The sequence below is a fragment of the Microtus oregoni genome, unplaced genomic scaffold (genome assembly GCF_018167655.1).
Source record: "Microtus oregoni isolate MIOR12 unplaced genomic scaffold, Mior012 000009F_ref0000495, whole genome shotgun sequence".
In the NCBI taxonomy this organism is placed as follows: domain Eukaryota; kingdom Metazoa; phylum Chordata; class Mammalia; order Rodentia; family Cricetidae; genus Microtus; species Microtus oregoni.
Window position 1 is genome coordinate 15,456,407 of NW_024543068.1, and position 16,174 is coordinate 15,472,580.

The window sequence follows — 16,174 nt, forward strand, 5'->3', positions numbered from 1 at the left end:
CGCACACACACGCGCACACACACGCACGCACGCACACACACGCACACACACACACACACGCACACACGCACAAATAAATACATGTAATGAACATTTTTTAAAACTGCAAACCTTGAAAGGCTGCACTCAGACACAGCCTGAGTCATTAGTAATCAGTTATTTTAAAGTGCTTCTGAGGCAGGAGGAGGATGGAAATTTCACCCAGAAATTTAATTATGATTGCTATGAAAAATATTCTATTCGTTTATTCCAAATACATTAAAAGTTCTTAGACTTTAATGACATTCATAGCTCACACTTTAAATACAAAACTTAAAAATGGCATTACTTATTACAAATCCTTAATCTTTCCTCATGTTTGGCCGATCTGTGGGTTGCACAACCTAACCAGGACAGGCGGTTCTCCACAGCCTGTGAGGTTTGCGGCTTGTCACGATCCCTGGCATGTGAGCTGGGAGACGGACTGCAGACTGACGCTCTCATCAAGGATATGACTAGCCATGCTCACACACTGTAGTGAAGGATACGGGGCACCGCAAAGGGCTGGGCAAAAGCATGGAATGCAGAGCCCCACGTGATCTGCCAGGGTGCAACATAGGTGTACACGAACTGCAGTTTATAGAGGAGCTCCCAGAGCTGTGGGAAGAGAGGAAAAGCTGTTAAGGAAATAGTAAGCAGGCACTTCAACCAGAGAACAGAGGTCTATAAGATGTGTCTTCTTCCTATCATGGAAATGACCCGAAATTATTTTCCAATAGCATAATAAGACAAGATTTATCAACTGCCAAAACACTGGCATTATTTTAATATAAACATGTTTTTTTTTTTTTTAAAATGTAAAGATACAGACTTACGGACTGGTGTTTAAGAGTTATCTGCCCTCTTCTGGCCAGTCACGGTATTGTTACTACTGTAAGCAAAGGAGGGCAGAGGCAACAAAACTGCTGTCCTTGAGCAGAAACTCTAGGTGTCTCTAATACGTGCATGTATTTTATTCCAGGACACAATACCCTTGAACTGGAGAAAATCTGTTCCAAATGTAAAGTCACAAGGAGCAGGCAACAACCTCTCTAACACAGTAGCCACTGTTTATTGGACAGCAATCTTCTGAACCCCAACTGCTGCAGGTGGAGACAGACCACATGTAAGTCCCATTTGACTTTGGTTCTTATGAACCACAGTGACAAGCACGGCTTCCTGGGAAAGTAACTGGTGACTGAAGAGGAGCAGTACTTAAGAGCCAGCAGGGCAACTGAAATAGCAGCACAGACCTCAGCAAGCATTCACTTAGCGGCGTCTCTGCAGGCAGGCGCTCCTGGTGAAGGATTACCTTGCTGAACAGGATGGACATAAAGAAGAGGTCCAGCAGCATCGTCTCTGAGAAGGCTTCATAGTCAAACTTGAAAAAGAGCACAGTAAAGATGACCGTGATGTACTGGTACGTGGGGCTACTGAAGGAGGACCGCAGAAGCTTCAGGCCAGCGATGGTGATCATCAAAGCTCCCAACCTGTCACGGACAGAGAGGCGTAGTCCGTCAGTTTGCGGCTGAAAATACCCAGCTTCCTCTAACCCTGAAGTTACCACATACTCACTAAGCTTATGATACAGAACAAATTAAAACCTCTGGTATTGATTTATAAGAGCCACGTGGGTGTGCATACCCATAATCCCAGAACTTAGGAGATCACAAGTTCAGTGTCAACTCTTTTGTCCAGATAGATAGGTAGGTAGGTAGAAGATAGATAGATAGATAGATAGATAGATACCAATGACTTCCATGGTATTTATTCCATGATAAGCATATCACATCCTGAAAGGCACTAACATAATATTATTTTTATTAGTATTCTTTTTTTATACTATGCTCTTTTATTCTCTACGTAAATAAGCATGTTTAAAATTAAAAAGCTATAGTTCTGAAACCTAGCTCTCTAGTTTAATTTTATCACTTTAACAATAGCTGCATTCATTACATGAAAAACATGTACTAGCATGCCATACCATGGAGCTAAACTACGATTGCAGGATAATCATGTAGACAAACGACCACCTACACAGTCTGATTTACACAGTACACAACAACCACCTCCCAAAGTTGCCATCTAATAGTAAAAACTAGCTTTATTTTTAATTTCTTAAATTACATTTTTCCCATTATTTTGCATAAGTGCATGCGTGCATGCATGCGCACTTGACACAGCTTGTGTGGAGGGCAGAAGACAACTTGCTGAAGCTGGTTCTCTTCCTCCACTATGTGGGTCCAGGGACTGGACTCAGCTCATAAAGCTTGGCAGCAGGACCTTCCCACTGAGCCATCCGGCCAGCCCCCAAACTAACTTTACTTGTCAAGTGTCGTCTTCTAAGAATACTGACTGAAAGTAAGAAGTCAAGAACAGTAAAAACGGTGATGTTCAAAAAAGCAAAGACAAAAAATTTTCACCTGAGCCTTTTATCCGTTGATGCTGTGTGCCAGAGACACCGGGTTTAAGGGTCTTGACCAAGGACTCAAGGCTGTTTTACCAAGTGTAAGGCATTGCTTATTACTGCTCGAATCTAACGACACAGATCAGAGGACTATACTTACTCTGCATCCAGTTTCTTTGGGCTGGCAATGGTCTCTGCACTGCTGCTAAGTTCATTGAGGACAATCAGTGGATAGATGATATTCTTCTCCACAAAAAGAAGCCACACGTGGAGTTTTTCAAACCACATCATAGTGGCTGCATCTGATGAGGCAACAAGTCCAGAGATCACAATTTACACAATGATCAAAGCAGCTGGGTGTGCGGTAAGAAGGATCAACTTGACTTAGATTTGGATCCGTTCTATCAGCCCGTAGTTCAACAGTCAATTTCTAACTGCTCTGAAATATCCCACGCCCCAGGCCCCCAACACACAGATTTCCAACCTGGACATGACTCACACTTAAGTAAGTTTACTTGTATAAGCTGTCTGTGTGGAGCTGCGGGTCAGGCCACGGGAGGCGAATGTCACCACGAACTGCATCTCCAGTGAAACCTCCCATTTTAACTATGATTTCTCTCATTTTCTCTATTTGTATATAGAAAAAGTTATTAAAGATTCTTGGGCTGTGTCTCACCTCTAAACAAATAAGATCTTTAAATTATCTGGTTTTAAAACGATAAGGTATATGCTACAGATATACATATGTATGATTTAGATTCACCCAGTTTATTAAAGTCATTCTCATCACCAGCAGTATATGAAGATTAACTTAGCACCACTCTCTGGCTTTCTGAAAACAGTACGGCAGGCAGTTAGGAAGTCTTTACTTTGAATATCAGTACAAGGAAATATACCTTTACTATAATTTAGTACTTTCACTAAGTCAAATTGTTGTGGTGATTCAAAATCTGAAAAAAAATTTAGACTTATTAAAGAAATGCACAACCAGTAAATTTGATTTTAAAAGCAAACTAGATCTATTTGGTACTATTTATTTGTAACAGGGATAGAAACAGTTCATCATAAAAAAACGAAAGCCTTTCACTCTGTGCTACTCTCCTGATGCCAAGAGCAGGCTAATCCCAAGTCTTAAAGTTTCATACAACTTTCCCTTATAAAAAGGACACATATTGGGCTGGAGAGATGGCTCAGCAGTTAAGAGCACTGGCTGCTCTTTCAGAGGTTGAGTTCAGTTCTCAGCGCCCACATGGTGGCTCACAGCCTACTGCGGTGGGATCTGATGCCCTCTGCTGGCCGCAGGCAGACATGCAGAGCACTCGCACATTTAAAGACAAAGGCGAATGACTTGCAAAGCCTCCACAGTGCCCTGCTGTCAGTATTCCCCTGTCTCTCCAGGGTCTGATGGTGGTCAGCACCGAGGCGCCATGCTGCTTCACTAAGAGGCCCGTTGTGAGGACCGAAAGTCAACTTTGTTCTACGGTTTCAAAGGTTTCGGTGTTCGTCAAAAATATCAACTCATCTTAAATGTCTGGGTGAGTCCCCTTCTTGACAGCAGTTCACTGGGCTGACTTAGTCGCTGTGCAGAGGCCCGCACCACACAGGGCTGGTGCACAAGAACAGTTTACAGTGGCAAGGAAGAAGCTGCTAAATGGACAGGCCTTCTATCTCCTTTTTAGTCATTTTATACCTTATCCCCAAACGAGCAGCCACCGCAGAAAGGCTGCTACTGCCGTTCTTAAGGAGAACAGAGTCTCTAGTGGAATAATGGACAAAGGCCTTCTTCCTTCCACAGCTTAAGTTAAAGCCTTTCAAATAGAGGACTGGAGGCGGGGAGGGGTGGGTTGTCTGTATATACATTAGGGACTGCTAGAGAGAGAAGTCACGCGGAAGACCCATCAGGGACAGGCTGAGCACAGTCAGAGCACTAGTCTATGCTGAGAAGGTGCTCTTTCAGCTGAAGACGGTGCCCTACAGGAGACGACGGCTCACCAACGTGTGGCTCAATGGCACCTGTCTAATTCACCTACGGGCATGTGGTGTGAAGTGAGCCACAAGACCAAGGGGGTTAACCAACTACTTACTTCGAACTTCATACTGATTGTGCTCGGCCGTCTTCAGCAGAGGGCGGGAGAAGCAGTGCCATGGCAGCTGTTTCCTCACCTGGGGCAACACGTAATGGGTGACAAAGCCCACAATGCCGACCAGTGCATAGAGCACATACTTGAGAGCAGGCTGAAAGAAAGAGTTCAGGGTGTTAGGAGCCCCCGCCAGGTTCACTGCAGAGTTCTTGGATCGTTGGTTCCGTTTTCTCATTCGATAATGGAGAACAGCTCTTAGAATCTAAAAACCACAGCTTACCATTTCTGTACCTGTAGCTTTCTCTGTCCAAATGAGCCACTGAATGTCAGCTGACTCTAATGCACATCTGAAATATGGTAATTATTTTGGTGTCTGACACTAGAGTCAATGAAAGAGACTAGAAGTGCTGCTTCCTGCTTCAAGAATGTTCTGTGTGACTATTTGAGCAAGGGATTCAACTGTCAAACTAGGAGAGATAAGGGATGTAAGCTAAGTCCGAGAGAGGAACAGAATGAACAGACGAAAGGGCTTTATCTTTTGTCTCTGCATGTTGTGCTGTCAGAGGCAGGTGCCCCGCACAACTAGATTCACAGAAGGAGGAATTAACACCTTTTTTCTAATATTAAAACCAAGTCATATACATTTAGAAACCCTGAGGCCCCTAAACATGAAGGAGTGTCCAGCTGCACTTTGAGGGAGTTCAGGAATTTGTAGTTCAAACTGGAGAGCAGAAAACCAAGCAAACATATTTAACAATATTAAATAACTGTCCAGGAGCGACTCCCACATAAAAGAGCCAACACTGCCGGGTGGTGGTGGTGCACGCCTTTAATCCCAGCACTCAGGAGGCAGAAGCAGGCAGATCTCTGGGAGTTCGAGGCCAGCCTGGTCTACAAGAGCTAGTTCCGGGATGGGCACCAAAGCTACAGAGAAACCCTGTCTCGAAAAACCAAAAAAAAAAAAACAAAAAAACAAAAAAACAAACAAACAAACAAAAAAAAACACTAAACAGAACACACGGCCCAGTGGTCTGTATCAGGTAAGATCTACAGAAATAAGCCTGTGCCCAGAGGACAGGGAACCAAGGAAGGGGCTGTGCCTGTCCTGCTCATGGCTCCCATGAACCTAGGGAAAGTGCAGAGGAGATGCTTGAGATCTGCAGACAGCCCTTCAAGTATTCATGGGAATGGGAACCCCCACACACAAGGAAGCTATGAGGAACCCTAGGAGGGCATCAAGCAAGAAAGCATACTATCACGTGGTTGGAAAAGTGCCACCCTCACAAGCCTGGGAAATGTTAAGGAACACACGCACCAAGCAGAGGCCTAAAGGCTGCCTACCCTTAGTGATGGGAAATACATGGTCTAGAAAAGCTGGCCCCATCCCACCTCAGAAACTGCTTTAACAAAAGTAAGCCCCTAGGGGATCAAATGCTAACAAGTACTTAACGGTATCTAGGGACAATGTTCAAGTACTTTTGGAAACACAAAATTTAACACCCAACAAGGTAAAATTTACACGGTTGGCATCCACTCAGAAATTCCCATATGGCTCTCTGAATGCATTTGAGCCCTGCTCCAGAGAGAATGTGGTGGGACCAATGTCTGGTACTGTAAGCCTGGTAGCAACTCACATCTGGGGACGTGGCGGCTCGTGCAGGGAATATATTTCTGACGGTTAACTACACTGAAACAGGAGCAAATTGCCTTCTAAATGCACGTGTTTATACCTATACACAAAAGCAGCTCCCAGCCTTAGCTAGGGAAACCTATCCTTACGACGAACAGTGTGAGCACAGACTCTGCCCCAAATGCAGAGAACAAGCCAGAGAGGTGGGCCCAACTCTAAACCGGTAACTTCACAGTTCCCATCTACAGCTCAGGGAACACTGTGGAAGGAGAGTGGAAGGAAGAGCTGGAAATAGGAAGGGTGCAGAGACATGATCCATCAGACCTGATAGAACTGCACAAGGTTCACCTCAGACTACTGCAGTAAGGAAATGAACACTGCATACAAGTCACCTCAGATGACTGCACACTGCTCACCTCAGACTACTGCAGTAAGGAAATGAACACTGCATACAAGTCACCTCAGATGACTGCACACGGCTCACCTCAGACTACTGCAGTAACAGGAAAAGCTCCTAAGCCACTCACAAAGATTTACAGCCCAGGGAGAACACAATAAAATACTTAAACAAAAACTCATATATTCCCAGAGGCACCCGCTGTGTATGCCGGCCCTGGGTTCACAGAAGTCAGGCCCTCCTAACAGTCGGCTAGGGATGGGGGAGGACTCATGGGTCCCTACCCTGCTGAACTGTGGCAACCAACAGACGGCAGAACAGAGGGGGCACAGAATTCAGTTGTGTACCCTTGATAAGCCCACCAGGTTCTCCTAATTAGTTCCAAACTTAGGTTCTGGTTCGATTACACAGGACACTAAACAAAATCAATACTGAGAAGGGAAAAGAGATTTGGGGGAGGGCTGGGAGAGAGGTGGGGTGTGTGACAAGAATACACAGTATATGTATATAAAAATATGAGGGAACAAAACTTACTACTAAAATCATTCACCCAAAACAAAACAAAAAAACTGAAGGAGTCAAGGACTTCAGTGCCACAGCGTCACACAGCAGTTGGGTCACTTTCTATCAACTCCAACAAGAGGATTCCTTACCTGTAGTGCTGTGAACACCGTGCTGACATGGATAGCAAAATACAGCACGCCAATAACGACACACACCACCAGGTCGGACTGCAGACGCTCACTCTGTGGGGCAGAGAGCAATCATGAAACAATTACACACTTCTTTGTTTTTAAGATAGGGTCTCATGCAATCCAGGCTGGCTCCAAGTCATTAGCAGCTGAGCATGACCCTGAATGCCCGAGCCTCCTGACTCCACCTCCCAAGCATTTCTAGGTATTTCTTGTATAAAATAATTATGTAGAATAAATCTTGTTTCCTTCCTCAATGTTCTCGTATTTGGGGTTTCCTCAGAGCTTAGCACTGTACGTCAGAAAACAAAAACACTTGCCTACTTTTTAATGCTGTAAACGGAGAGTCTTTTAGAAGACTGTCCCTCATGGGTCAGTACATTTTGCTTTTCTATTGACAAAAAGAGCTGATCTTCTGGGGCACCAACACTGACTGCATGCGCACTCCCTATCTTCCTTAGGACGGGTTCTTCCAGTGGCTTTCAGGGCTGAGAATCCCTTATTTAAACTTAGGACCAAACATGGTTTTGATTCTGGCTTCCACTAAGCCTCCAGCACTTGTTGGATTCTGCCAGTTGAGGATCCCTGAACTGAAAAATCTGAAATCAGAAATGTTCTAAAATCCAAGGTGGGGTTTTTTTTTTTGTTGTTGTTGTTTGTTTTGTTTTGTTTTTTTCTCAATGATTTGGGAGCATGTCAGGTTTTGAAATTTTAGAAGCATCCCAACTCTGTAGTAATAAACAGGATCTTCTTGCTATCCCTGGCCACCTACTGATTAGCAGACATATAAGCTGCATTTGACATTCCACTATGCTTACCATGAACACAGAAACTAAACTCAGAGAATGTGCTTCAATTTCATCTTGAGATAGTTTGTTACTTCTAATTTTCTAGAAAGCTGTGAGTAGTCATATTCACTGAAATAAATGCTATGTCCAATTAATGCCAGGGTAAGTTCAACATTCAGACATAAATCATCTAAAAGGAGGAACTGGGGACATAGTTTTGGTAGTAGAGTATTTTCCTTGCAAGCAAGACTCTGGGTTTAATCTCCAGCACAATAAAAGAAAAAACAATCTAAAATAAAATAGAAAACAGTGTTTTGCCCTACATAATAGACAGGAACCTCTAGAATTCACTTTTCAAGGGAACAAAGTGACACTATGGACCACTAAAATGAACTGAGAAGAAATATTCTAATAGGTATATATTAGCAGACTGTTCTTTTCTTTGACCTGGAAACCTCACCTTAAGTTTCCCATGTATTTATGTGTATAGGGGTCTTGCCTGTATGCATGTCTGTCTACAACACGTGAGCAATGCTTGCAGAAACCAGGTGCTAGGTCTCCTGGAATGGGAGCGGCAGGCAAATGCAAGCTCCCACCAGGGTGGTGAGAGCTGAAGCCAGGTTCTCAGCAGAGCACAGGGCTCTCAGCTGCTGAGCCACCTCTCCAGCCCCCAAATACACTTTTTATAGTGCCCTTGAGAAACGAAGCACAAGACAGAGGTGTTTTTTTTTTTTAAAACCAAGAGGAATAATCACAAAATCTAACTTATGTTAAACAGTTTAAACAGCAGTCTGCCCTTACCTGTAGGCAATAAGTTCCATGACCCTCTCGGACACCTAGAACTACTAAGGGGACTCTACCCTCCAGCTGTACCGATAACCGAGTGTCTACTAAGTAGCTGATGGGTGCTAGCGGTCTGCACAGCAGCACTTGGACGAGGTTATGCGTCATGTCTGGGTGGAACTGCGCAACATTTTATCCTGCTACTCAGAGTGGTGTACAATTTAATACTTACAGATTCTTTATTTCTGGACTTTTCCAGCTTCTACTTCTGGCCTGTAGTTGACCACCAGTAAATGAAACCATGGAAAGGAAGCTGAGGATAAAGAGTTACTGCCTCCTGTATTCAACTTTCAGACCCCTGTGCCCCCGGGAAGGATCAACGAAATGACTTAATTTTGCTCTACATGAAACCTTTTGACATATTCTTCCATACTGTGACCACGTGTGAGAACAGGACCTTTCTTATGCAGGCTAACTGGATATCCTATCCAAAATGTTTAGGACCAGAAGTATGAGAGACTGCTGATGTTTGCAGGTTTGGGGGTATTTTATATATAACATGACATACTTTGGGGAGATGAGCCACACATAAAAAATAAATAAATCAGATAAATAGATAGATAGATACATATATAAGTAAATGAAGTTTATTTTTTCCTGTGGGCCTAACAGGCAGAAGGTCACAGTAAATAGTACTGTAAGTGAACCTATGATTGATCACATCAGACCAAATGTGTAGTTTTCCATGGTGTGATCATGTCAACATTCCAACAGCTTGAGATTCTGATCCAGATTCTTCTGGACTTTTGGGAAGGAGGATGCTTAACTAGTATGTTAAAATCCGGACTGAATACAATGAGTAATATTTAACAATGCTGTATTTCCTCCAATTACTAAAGACCTTCAAAAGTATTGAGTATTTAACAGTCATTCATCATAAGTACTACCATCTAAAATGAGACACTTACAACAGAATTGCTAAGCTTTTCTGGCAGTGGGTCTTTCACGTCAGATAGAGGGTCTTCTGGGTTTTTCTCTTCAGTTTTTGGAAAAATCTTGGATTGCATCAAAGAGCTTTATTTGAAAAAAGTAAGAGGATATATTCAATAGAAAATATACATGAAGCTTGAAACCTAGCAATTTAAACAGCAAAGGTGTTTGTGATATAAAATCAAATAACCCAAGTACATTCAATCACTGAGACATGGAAATTCTAAAAAGTTCATTTTGGCATATATAAGGATACAATGAAAATACTGCAATTAAAACTTGGGAAGAAAAACATCAAAAAACAAACAAAACCTAAAACAAAGCTACACAGAAAAGCCTGTCTTGAAAAAACAAAAACAAACAAAAAACCCAAACAACCACCATGGGACTGTAGAGATGGCTCAACAGTTAAGAGTACATTTTACTCTTGTAGAAGCTACACACACACACACACACACACACACACACCCCACTTGATAGGCATTAGGAAAGGTGCTAGCTTTAGGGACTATAGAAATGCCAGCATACTTAAATGTTCAACAATAATGACTGATCTCACTTACAAGAGTACAGAGGGATCACTGCTTTGTCGGCTGAGATGATAGGACACGGCCACTAACAAACCACAAAAAACAGAAAAAAGCACTGGAATGTGCTGGCCATCCCATGAATCCTGAGGGAAAAAAGACGAGGAAGATAAGATGCTTGTAACTTATGACCTAGCATACATTCCTCTTACATCAATATTTAGAAACAGCAAATTTACAGTTTAAAGTGTTTTAGCTATATATTAATAACTGTACCTTATTCCAGATGAATTTAGAATTTTTTTCACTTGATAAAGGGTCTCAGGTAGCTCAGGCTAGCCTCACATTTGCTATATAGTTGTAGATAGCTTTGAACTCCTAACCCTGCCTGCCTCTCAAGCACACCACCCCACATTTGTTACTGTTTTCCTGAGACCTGGGATCTAGATACTAGATTTCTTTTGTCTTAAGAAAGCTTCATCCATTAATCCATCCATCCGTCCGTCCGTCCGTCTGTCCGTCCATCCATCCATCTATCTCTCAGTATTAAAGTTTTATTCATAATAGGAATAATTTCTCATATCTTTTACTATAATTTCTCACATTCTAAATAGTGGTCATTTTATAGATGATACTGAATTTATTTCCCCCTTTACCCTTAACTGTAAGTCAACTCTCAGATCTTTTTTAACAAACAAAACTAGAACACAAACCCTTCATATCCATGTGCTGCACAGCTAGAGTCTAGAAAACACAAAACACATTTTCTCATTTCCTTTCAAACTTTAACTTATTTTAGTTTTCTTCCTTAAAAGGCCAAAGAAACTCTTTTTGTTAAGTCATTGATAGTCAGGCTGGTACCACATCCAATACAAACCTTTGTTAAGTCTCTGATAGTCTATCAGGTGCGACATCCAGCAGAACCTTTCGGGCTCTTAGGCCTCTCTGACTGTTCCTGGTGGGTCTCTATTTTAGCTAACATTTAAAAACTGCCATCTCTCAGAGGTCAAATTCACTTTTCTCTCGCCAACCCACAGTTGCAGTCTCCAATGACTCAGTTCTGTTGATGACTGTTCTGTCTACCAAGCATGAACAGAAATCTCTACACAACTACTACTATGTGCCTCTGGACCTCATAAATATGAACAAATAAAGTGTTCACATTAAAAAATCCTTTGTTCTTAAACTCTAGGATTTCTACTATCATCTAGTAGGTGCCACTAAATAGCCTCAGTTAAGATTAGACTGTTTCTAGCCCTCTTTTCTTCTTCCATATAGTCCCCCAATACACCGATGGGATTGGGCTTCAGTGAAACACAACCATTCGAGGCTGGACCCTGAAGCTTAGCGTGGTTTTGGCCTTTATTACTCTGGACTCCGCATGCTGTTGACTTGGGATCCACAGCTGACCTACAAGCTCCTCATTAACAGGAAACAACTCTTACAGACAGCGCCACTTCATAAGACACACAGACAGAATGACGCAGAATGGGAGTCACTTCTTTGAACACAGCTCTTTGAACCTTACTATTTTCTTGTTATCTTGCTTTATTAAAAACAAACCTCAAGGGGCTGGAGAGATGGCTTAGCGGTTAAGAGCATTGCCTGTTCTTCCAAAGGTCCTGAGTTCAATTCCCAGCAACCATATGATGGTTCACAACCATCTGTAATGAGATCTGGTGCCCTCTTCTGGCCTTCAGGCATACACACAGACAGAATATTGTATACATAATAAATAAATTAAAAAAAACACCCCAAAACAGACAAAAAATCCAGAAATATGTGAGGGGTTATAAACCAGTGTTAAAATGGCTCATGGGCTGGATGACAGCTCCATCCATCAGACCAGCAGTGTGCGTCAGCTCTGTTTTACACCGTCACCTGGAGCCCTTGGACTCGTTTCTGTCTTGGGTGCTGTGCTGGGGACTAAGCACCAGGCCTTGAGCATGCCTGACAAACACTCTTCCGCTGAGCTACACCCCAACCAAAACATTTTCTTATAAATATTTATATTCATAAGTAAATCAAGATGAGAGGTAGTAGTTACACACATTTTAAAGCAGAAATAGACATTTAAGTGCATATTCTGCCAATACCATGTCTGCCTCTAGTGCAAATGAGTCTAGTTCTAAAAAGTCTTTAAATAGTAACCTAGGATTATTGTTTGGAAAAGAATTTTCCTTTAATAACGACTGATTATTAAATTACTTTAAAATTCAAAGTAAGACAGAGTAAGCGTACAGATGAGCATTGGAAGGCAGGGAAATTAGTGTCTCAAGGGCAGGGCAAAAGGGAACCTGCAGTCAGTTTTAGGCACTCACGTGCACACTCACAGAGCACACCACAGTCTGCAGCTTACCTTTAAAGCTCCATAGCACAGCCCATACAGCAAGGCAACGGCCACAATGCTGCAGAGAAAACTGTACAGCGCTGCTAGCAGGCTGGTGGTGGCTAGACAGTGAGGAGGAAGGAAATCAGGATTTTACAAACACCCACAGCAAAAAACTCAAATTCACAAAAACTCTATCAAGTAACACGATATTGATCTACTCATGTGACTTTTAAAATACAGCTACTTCATCTTTTTCATTATACTTGACACAAGAAACACTTCTATCGGGGGCTGGAGAGATGGCTCAGAGGTTAAGAGCATTGCCTGCTCTTCCAAAGGTCCTGAGTTCAATTCCCAGCAACCACATGGTGGCTCACAACCATCTGTAATGGGGTCTGGTGCCCTCTTCTGGCCTGCGGTCATACACACAGACAGAATATTGTATACATAATAAATAAATAAATATTTAAAAAAAAAAAAGAAACACTTCTATCTCCAATATTTTGTTGAGATAGGGTCTCACTCTTAGGACTGGCTTACCACTCCCAGCAATCCTCCTGCCTTACCCTCCTAAGTGCTCAGATTACAGGTTATCAGGTACCATGTCTTGCCTGCCATCTTCAATCTTCGATAATATACATTTACCTCAGAATCTCAGAAAAAACATTTGTACCTATAATAGGCTTCAAAATGTGTCTTGGGGGCTGGAGAGTTGGCTCAGTTTTAAGAGCATGCGCTGCACATGCACAATTTGGTTCCGAGCACCCACATCAGACAGCTCAAAAGCACCTGTAACTCTAGTTCCAGGGGGTCTGATGCCTCTGTACGCCACAGGTACCCACACACCACCTAATTAAAAATGTATCTTACATTACTAAGCTGTATTAGAAAACACAGCTTGCAAAGGCCTGAAATAAACTGGAGGTATTAACCAATGAAAACAGCTTTCCTTGTAAAAAACGACTGGTTTCACTCACAGCAGGAAGTCTGCATTCCCACTGCTCATCAATTCACACAAAACTGTGTAAATCAGATTTACTAAAACCGTCAACAACAAGCAAATGACCCCTACTCATTGACTAGGAATAAGAAGTAAAAGTGGACCTGAGCTCAAATCCCCAACACCCATATAAAAAGCTAGGCATGGCTGCATGTGCCAGCTGACCTGGTCTGAAGTGTGAGCTTCTGGTTCAGGGCAGGAGGTAGAGAGCGAGACACTTCACAGCCTCCTCTGGCCTCAGCGTGCACACAGGTGCACGCACCTATTCTCACACACCCACCACACTCCATCTTATGCACATCAAATTGAAAACTAAGCCACGCCATCAGCATTTTACCTGAGATGATTTCAGTGCATGTTTGCAGAAGGCAAATGAGCATCACAAGTGTGAAGTGTGAAGAAGATGAAGTATAAGGCCAATGGCGTTCCTATTGAGTATTTCCTCTGTTTGCATGCTCTTCTCTCCAAGAAATGTTAAATGATGAAGGGCATGCCATCTCACTACGCCACCTGCCGACAGCGCTGCTGCCGAGCTCTGCGGGTCACTATCTTCCAGATTGGCAGTTGACTTTTTTTTTTTTTAAATAAAATACGTTCATGGTAAGAAAACTGTTTTTCTAAGTTATTGATTAATGTATACATATTCTACTCTAAAAACAGAGATAATTCTTAAAAGTTGATTTAGTAAAATGCTTTTAGATTCTGGCCTTGGCTCTGAAAGCAAGTACATGAGCATGCCAAATGCACACCCCAAAACAAAATCCAAGTACAATCAGACTCAACCTGCTCAGCACAGACGATGTTTTAAACACTTGATGACTGAGTACAGATCACAGCTAAACCCTCCACAGCAGCCCCTCCTTTTCTGCAGCTTCACTTTCCACAGGTTCTATTACCTGTGAGCATCTATAGGTCAAACACATACCATAGAAAATCCCAGAGAAACAAAGAGAAAGGCTACATCCCATAACTTTTACTTGGTTGTAGCATGTGAGTGCAGGTGCATGCACCCGTGTGCACAAATGCATGCTGAGGCTAGAGGAGGGTGTTGATGTCATCCTCCGCACTACTGCTTAAAGACAGGGTTTCCCACTGGACAGGAAGCTCATACATTCAGTTAGGCTGGCTGGATAAACAGCATGAATTGTTCTTCATTATTAGTCACTGTTGCTTACTTTACTGTGCCTAATGTATATATTAAACTCTATCACAGGTATGTAGGTACAATACGGGAAAGACAATCCATATAGGTTCTTGCTATCTGCAGTATCTACGGGTATAGCCACAGCATAGCTAGGAATATATCACCTATGGATGGGAGTGAGGGGCATGGACTATTGTATAAAAACTTTTTGCAAGTTATTTTGTTACTTTCTACACATTGATCTTTCTAGAAATAGCAGACCTGACTACTTTTTCTTAACTAAAACTAACTGCTTTTCTGCTTCAATTATTAAATAAATACCTTTTCTTTGCTAATCTCAATTCTAAAGTGAGAAGTGGAGCAGTATTTTAACGTTCAGTTTATTACTTCACAGCAACTGCGGTTTACTCACCATTCCCACCAAAGATATGGATATCCAATTGTTCACAAAGGTACATTACAAACGTGTTCACCTGAGGCAGGAGACCAATGAAAAATACTATTGGGAAACAGAGTGTAAACACTATGGAAGGAAAGAAAAGTTTATTAAAAAGACTGCATCATTCTCTTGTTCAGTTAAAGCCCACACGCAATGAAGTCAAATTTAACATTTTATACTGTGTGTCTTTAAAAGATAGGATCTAAAATTAATGTCGCTACAGAGCTGCTAGGTTATTAAATTCTTCCACCTATAAAATACATCTTTTAAAATCATCTTAAGATGCTGGGATACAACTCAATGGCAGTGCACTTGCCTGGTAAGCATGAGGCCCTATATTCAATTCCAGCACAGGGGAAAACTCATTTCAAACAGTTTTTATGTAACGTGAACCTAAAATGTATCATCATCATCATCATCTTTACCCTGCTCTCTTCGAGAACTGAATCAGAATCACTATCCTTATTCACCATTAATCTTGCCATTCTTAGAAGCTCTATAGCTGATTCTCAGACAGGACTACAGTTTAAGCAAAATAAGCTGCTTTATCTATTTGTCAGTAAACTGTTTGCAAACAAATAAACTAATGTTAAGATCAGAGATAAAGGACTCACCGATAACCAAATCCCTGGCTGACAGAAGCATCAGTGGATTGGTGAAAGTTATTCCATACAATTTGAACTTGCTTGTAGTTAGGTTTCTACTGCCATAATCCAGGAGCCAAATAAGACCACAACATAAACAGAAGTAAACTGGCCTACTGTAGGCAATGATACGATTATGACCCTGCAAGCAATACATTTGCATTGTCAGTGAAGTTCATTTTGAAAGCCAAAACTAACTCCTGAGGTCATTACTAGCTTATGTTCTAATGGTTTGAACCATATCCATATGAAAGGCAGGTTTCTGATGGTTGCAGAAAAATGTCAAGATAAATACAGAAAGG

The 16,174-nt window shown here is 42.0% G+C and overlaps 1 protein-coding gene across 6 annotated transcripts in view; it reads right to left on the reverse strand.

Moving 5' to 3' along the window:
* Nucleotides 1-16,174, reverse strand: part of Pcnx1 (pecanex 1) — a 143,251-nt gene that overhangs the window by 27,255 nt on the left and 99,822 nt on the right. For all 6 annotated transcript variants that reach the window (XM_041657903.1, XM_041657902.1, XM_041657901.1 and 3 more), the window contains 10 exons: nt 15,843-16,014; nt 15,202-15,312; nt 12,673-12,764; nt 10,350-10,459; nt 9,765-9,870; nt 7,187-7,279; nt 4,510-4,660; nt 2,586-2,727; nt 1,331-1,508; nt 528-636 (listed from right to left, as the gene is read on the reverse strand). In XM_041657903.1, coding sequence (XP_041513837.1) covers nt 528-636; nt 1,331-1,508; nt 2,586-2,727; nt 4,510-4,660; nt 7,187-7,279; nt 9,765-9,870; nt 10,350-10,459; nt 12,673-12,764; nt 15,202-15,312; nt 15,843-16,014 — 1,264 coding nt within the window. The remainder of the gene's footprint in view (nt 1-527; nt 637-1,330; nt 1,509-2,585; nt 2,728-4,509; nt 4,661-7,186; nt 7,280-9,764; nt 9,871-10,349; nt 10,460-12,672; nt 12,765-15,201; nt 15,313-15,842; nt 16,015-16,174) is intronic.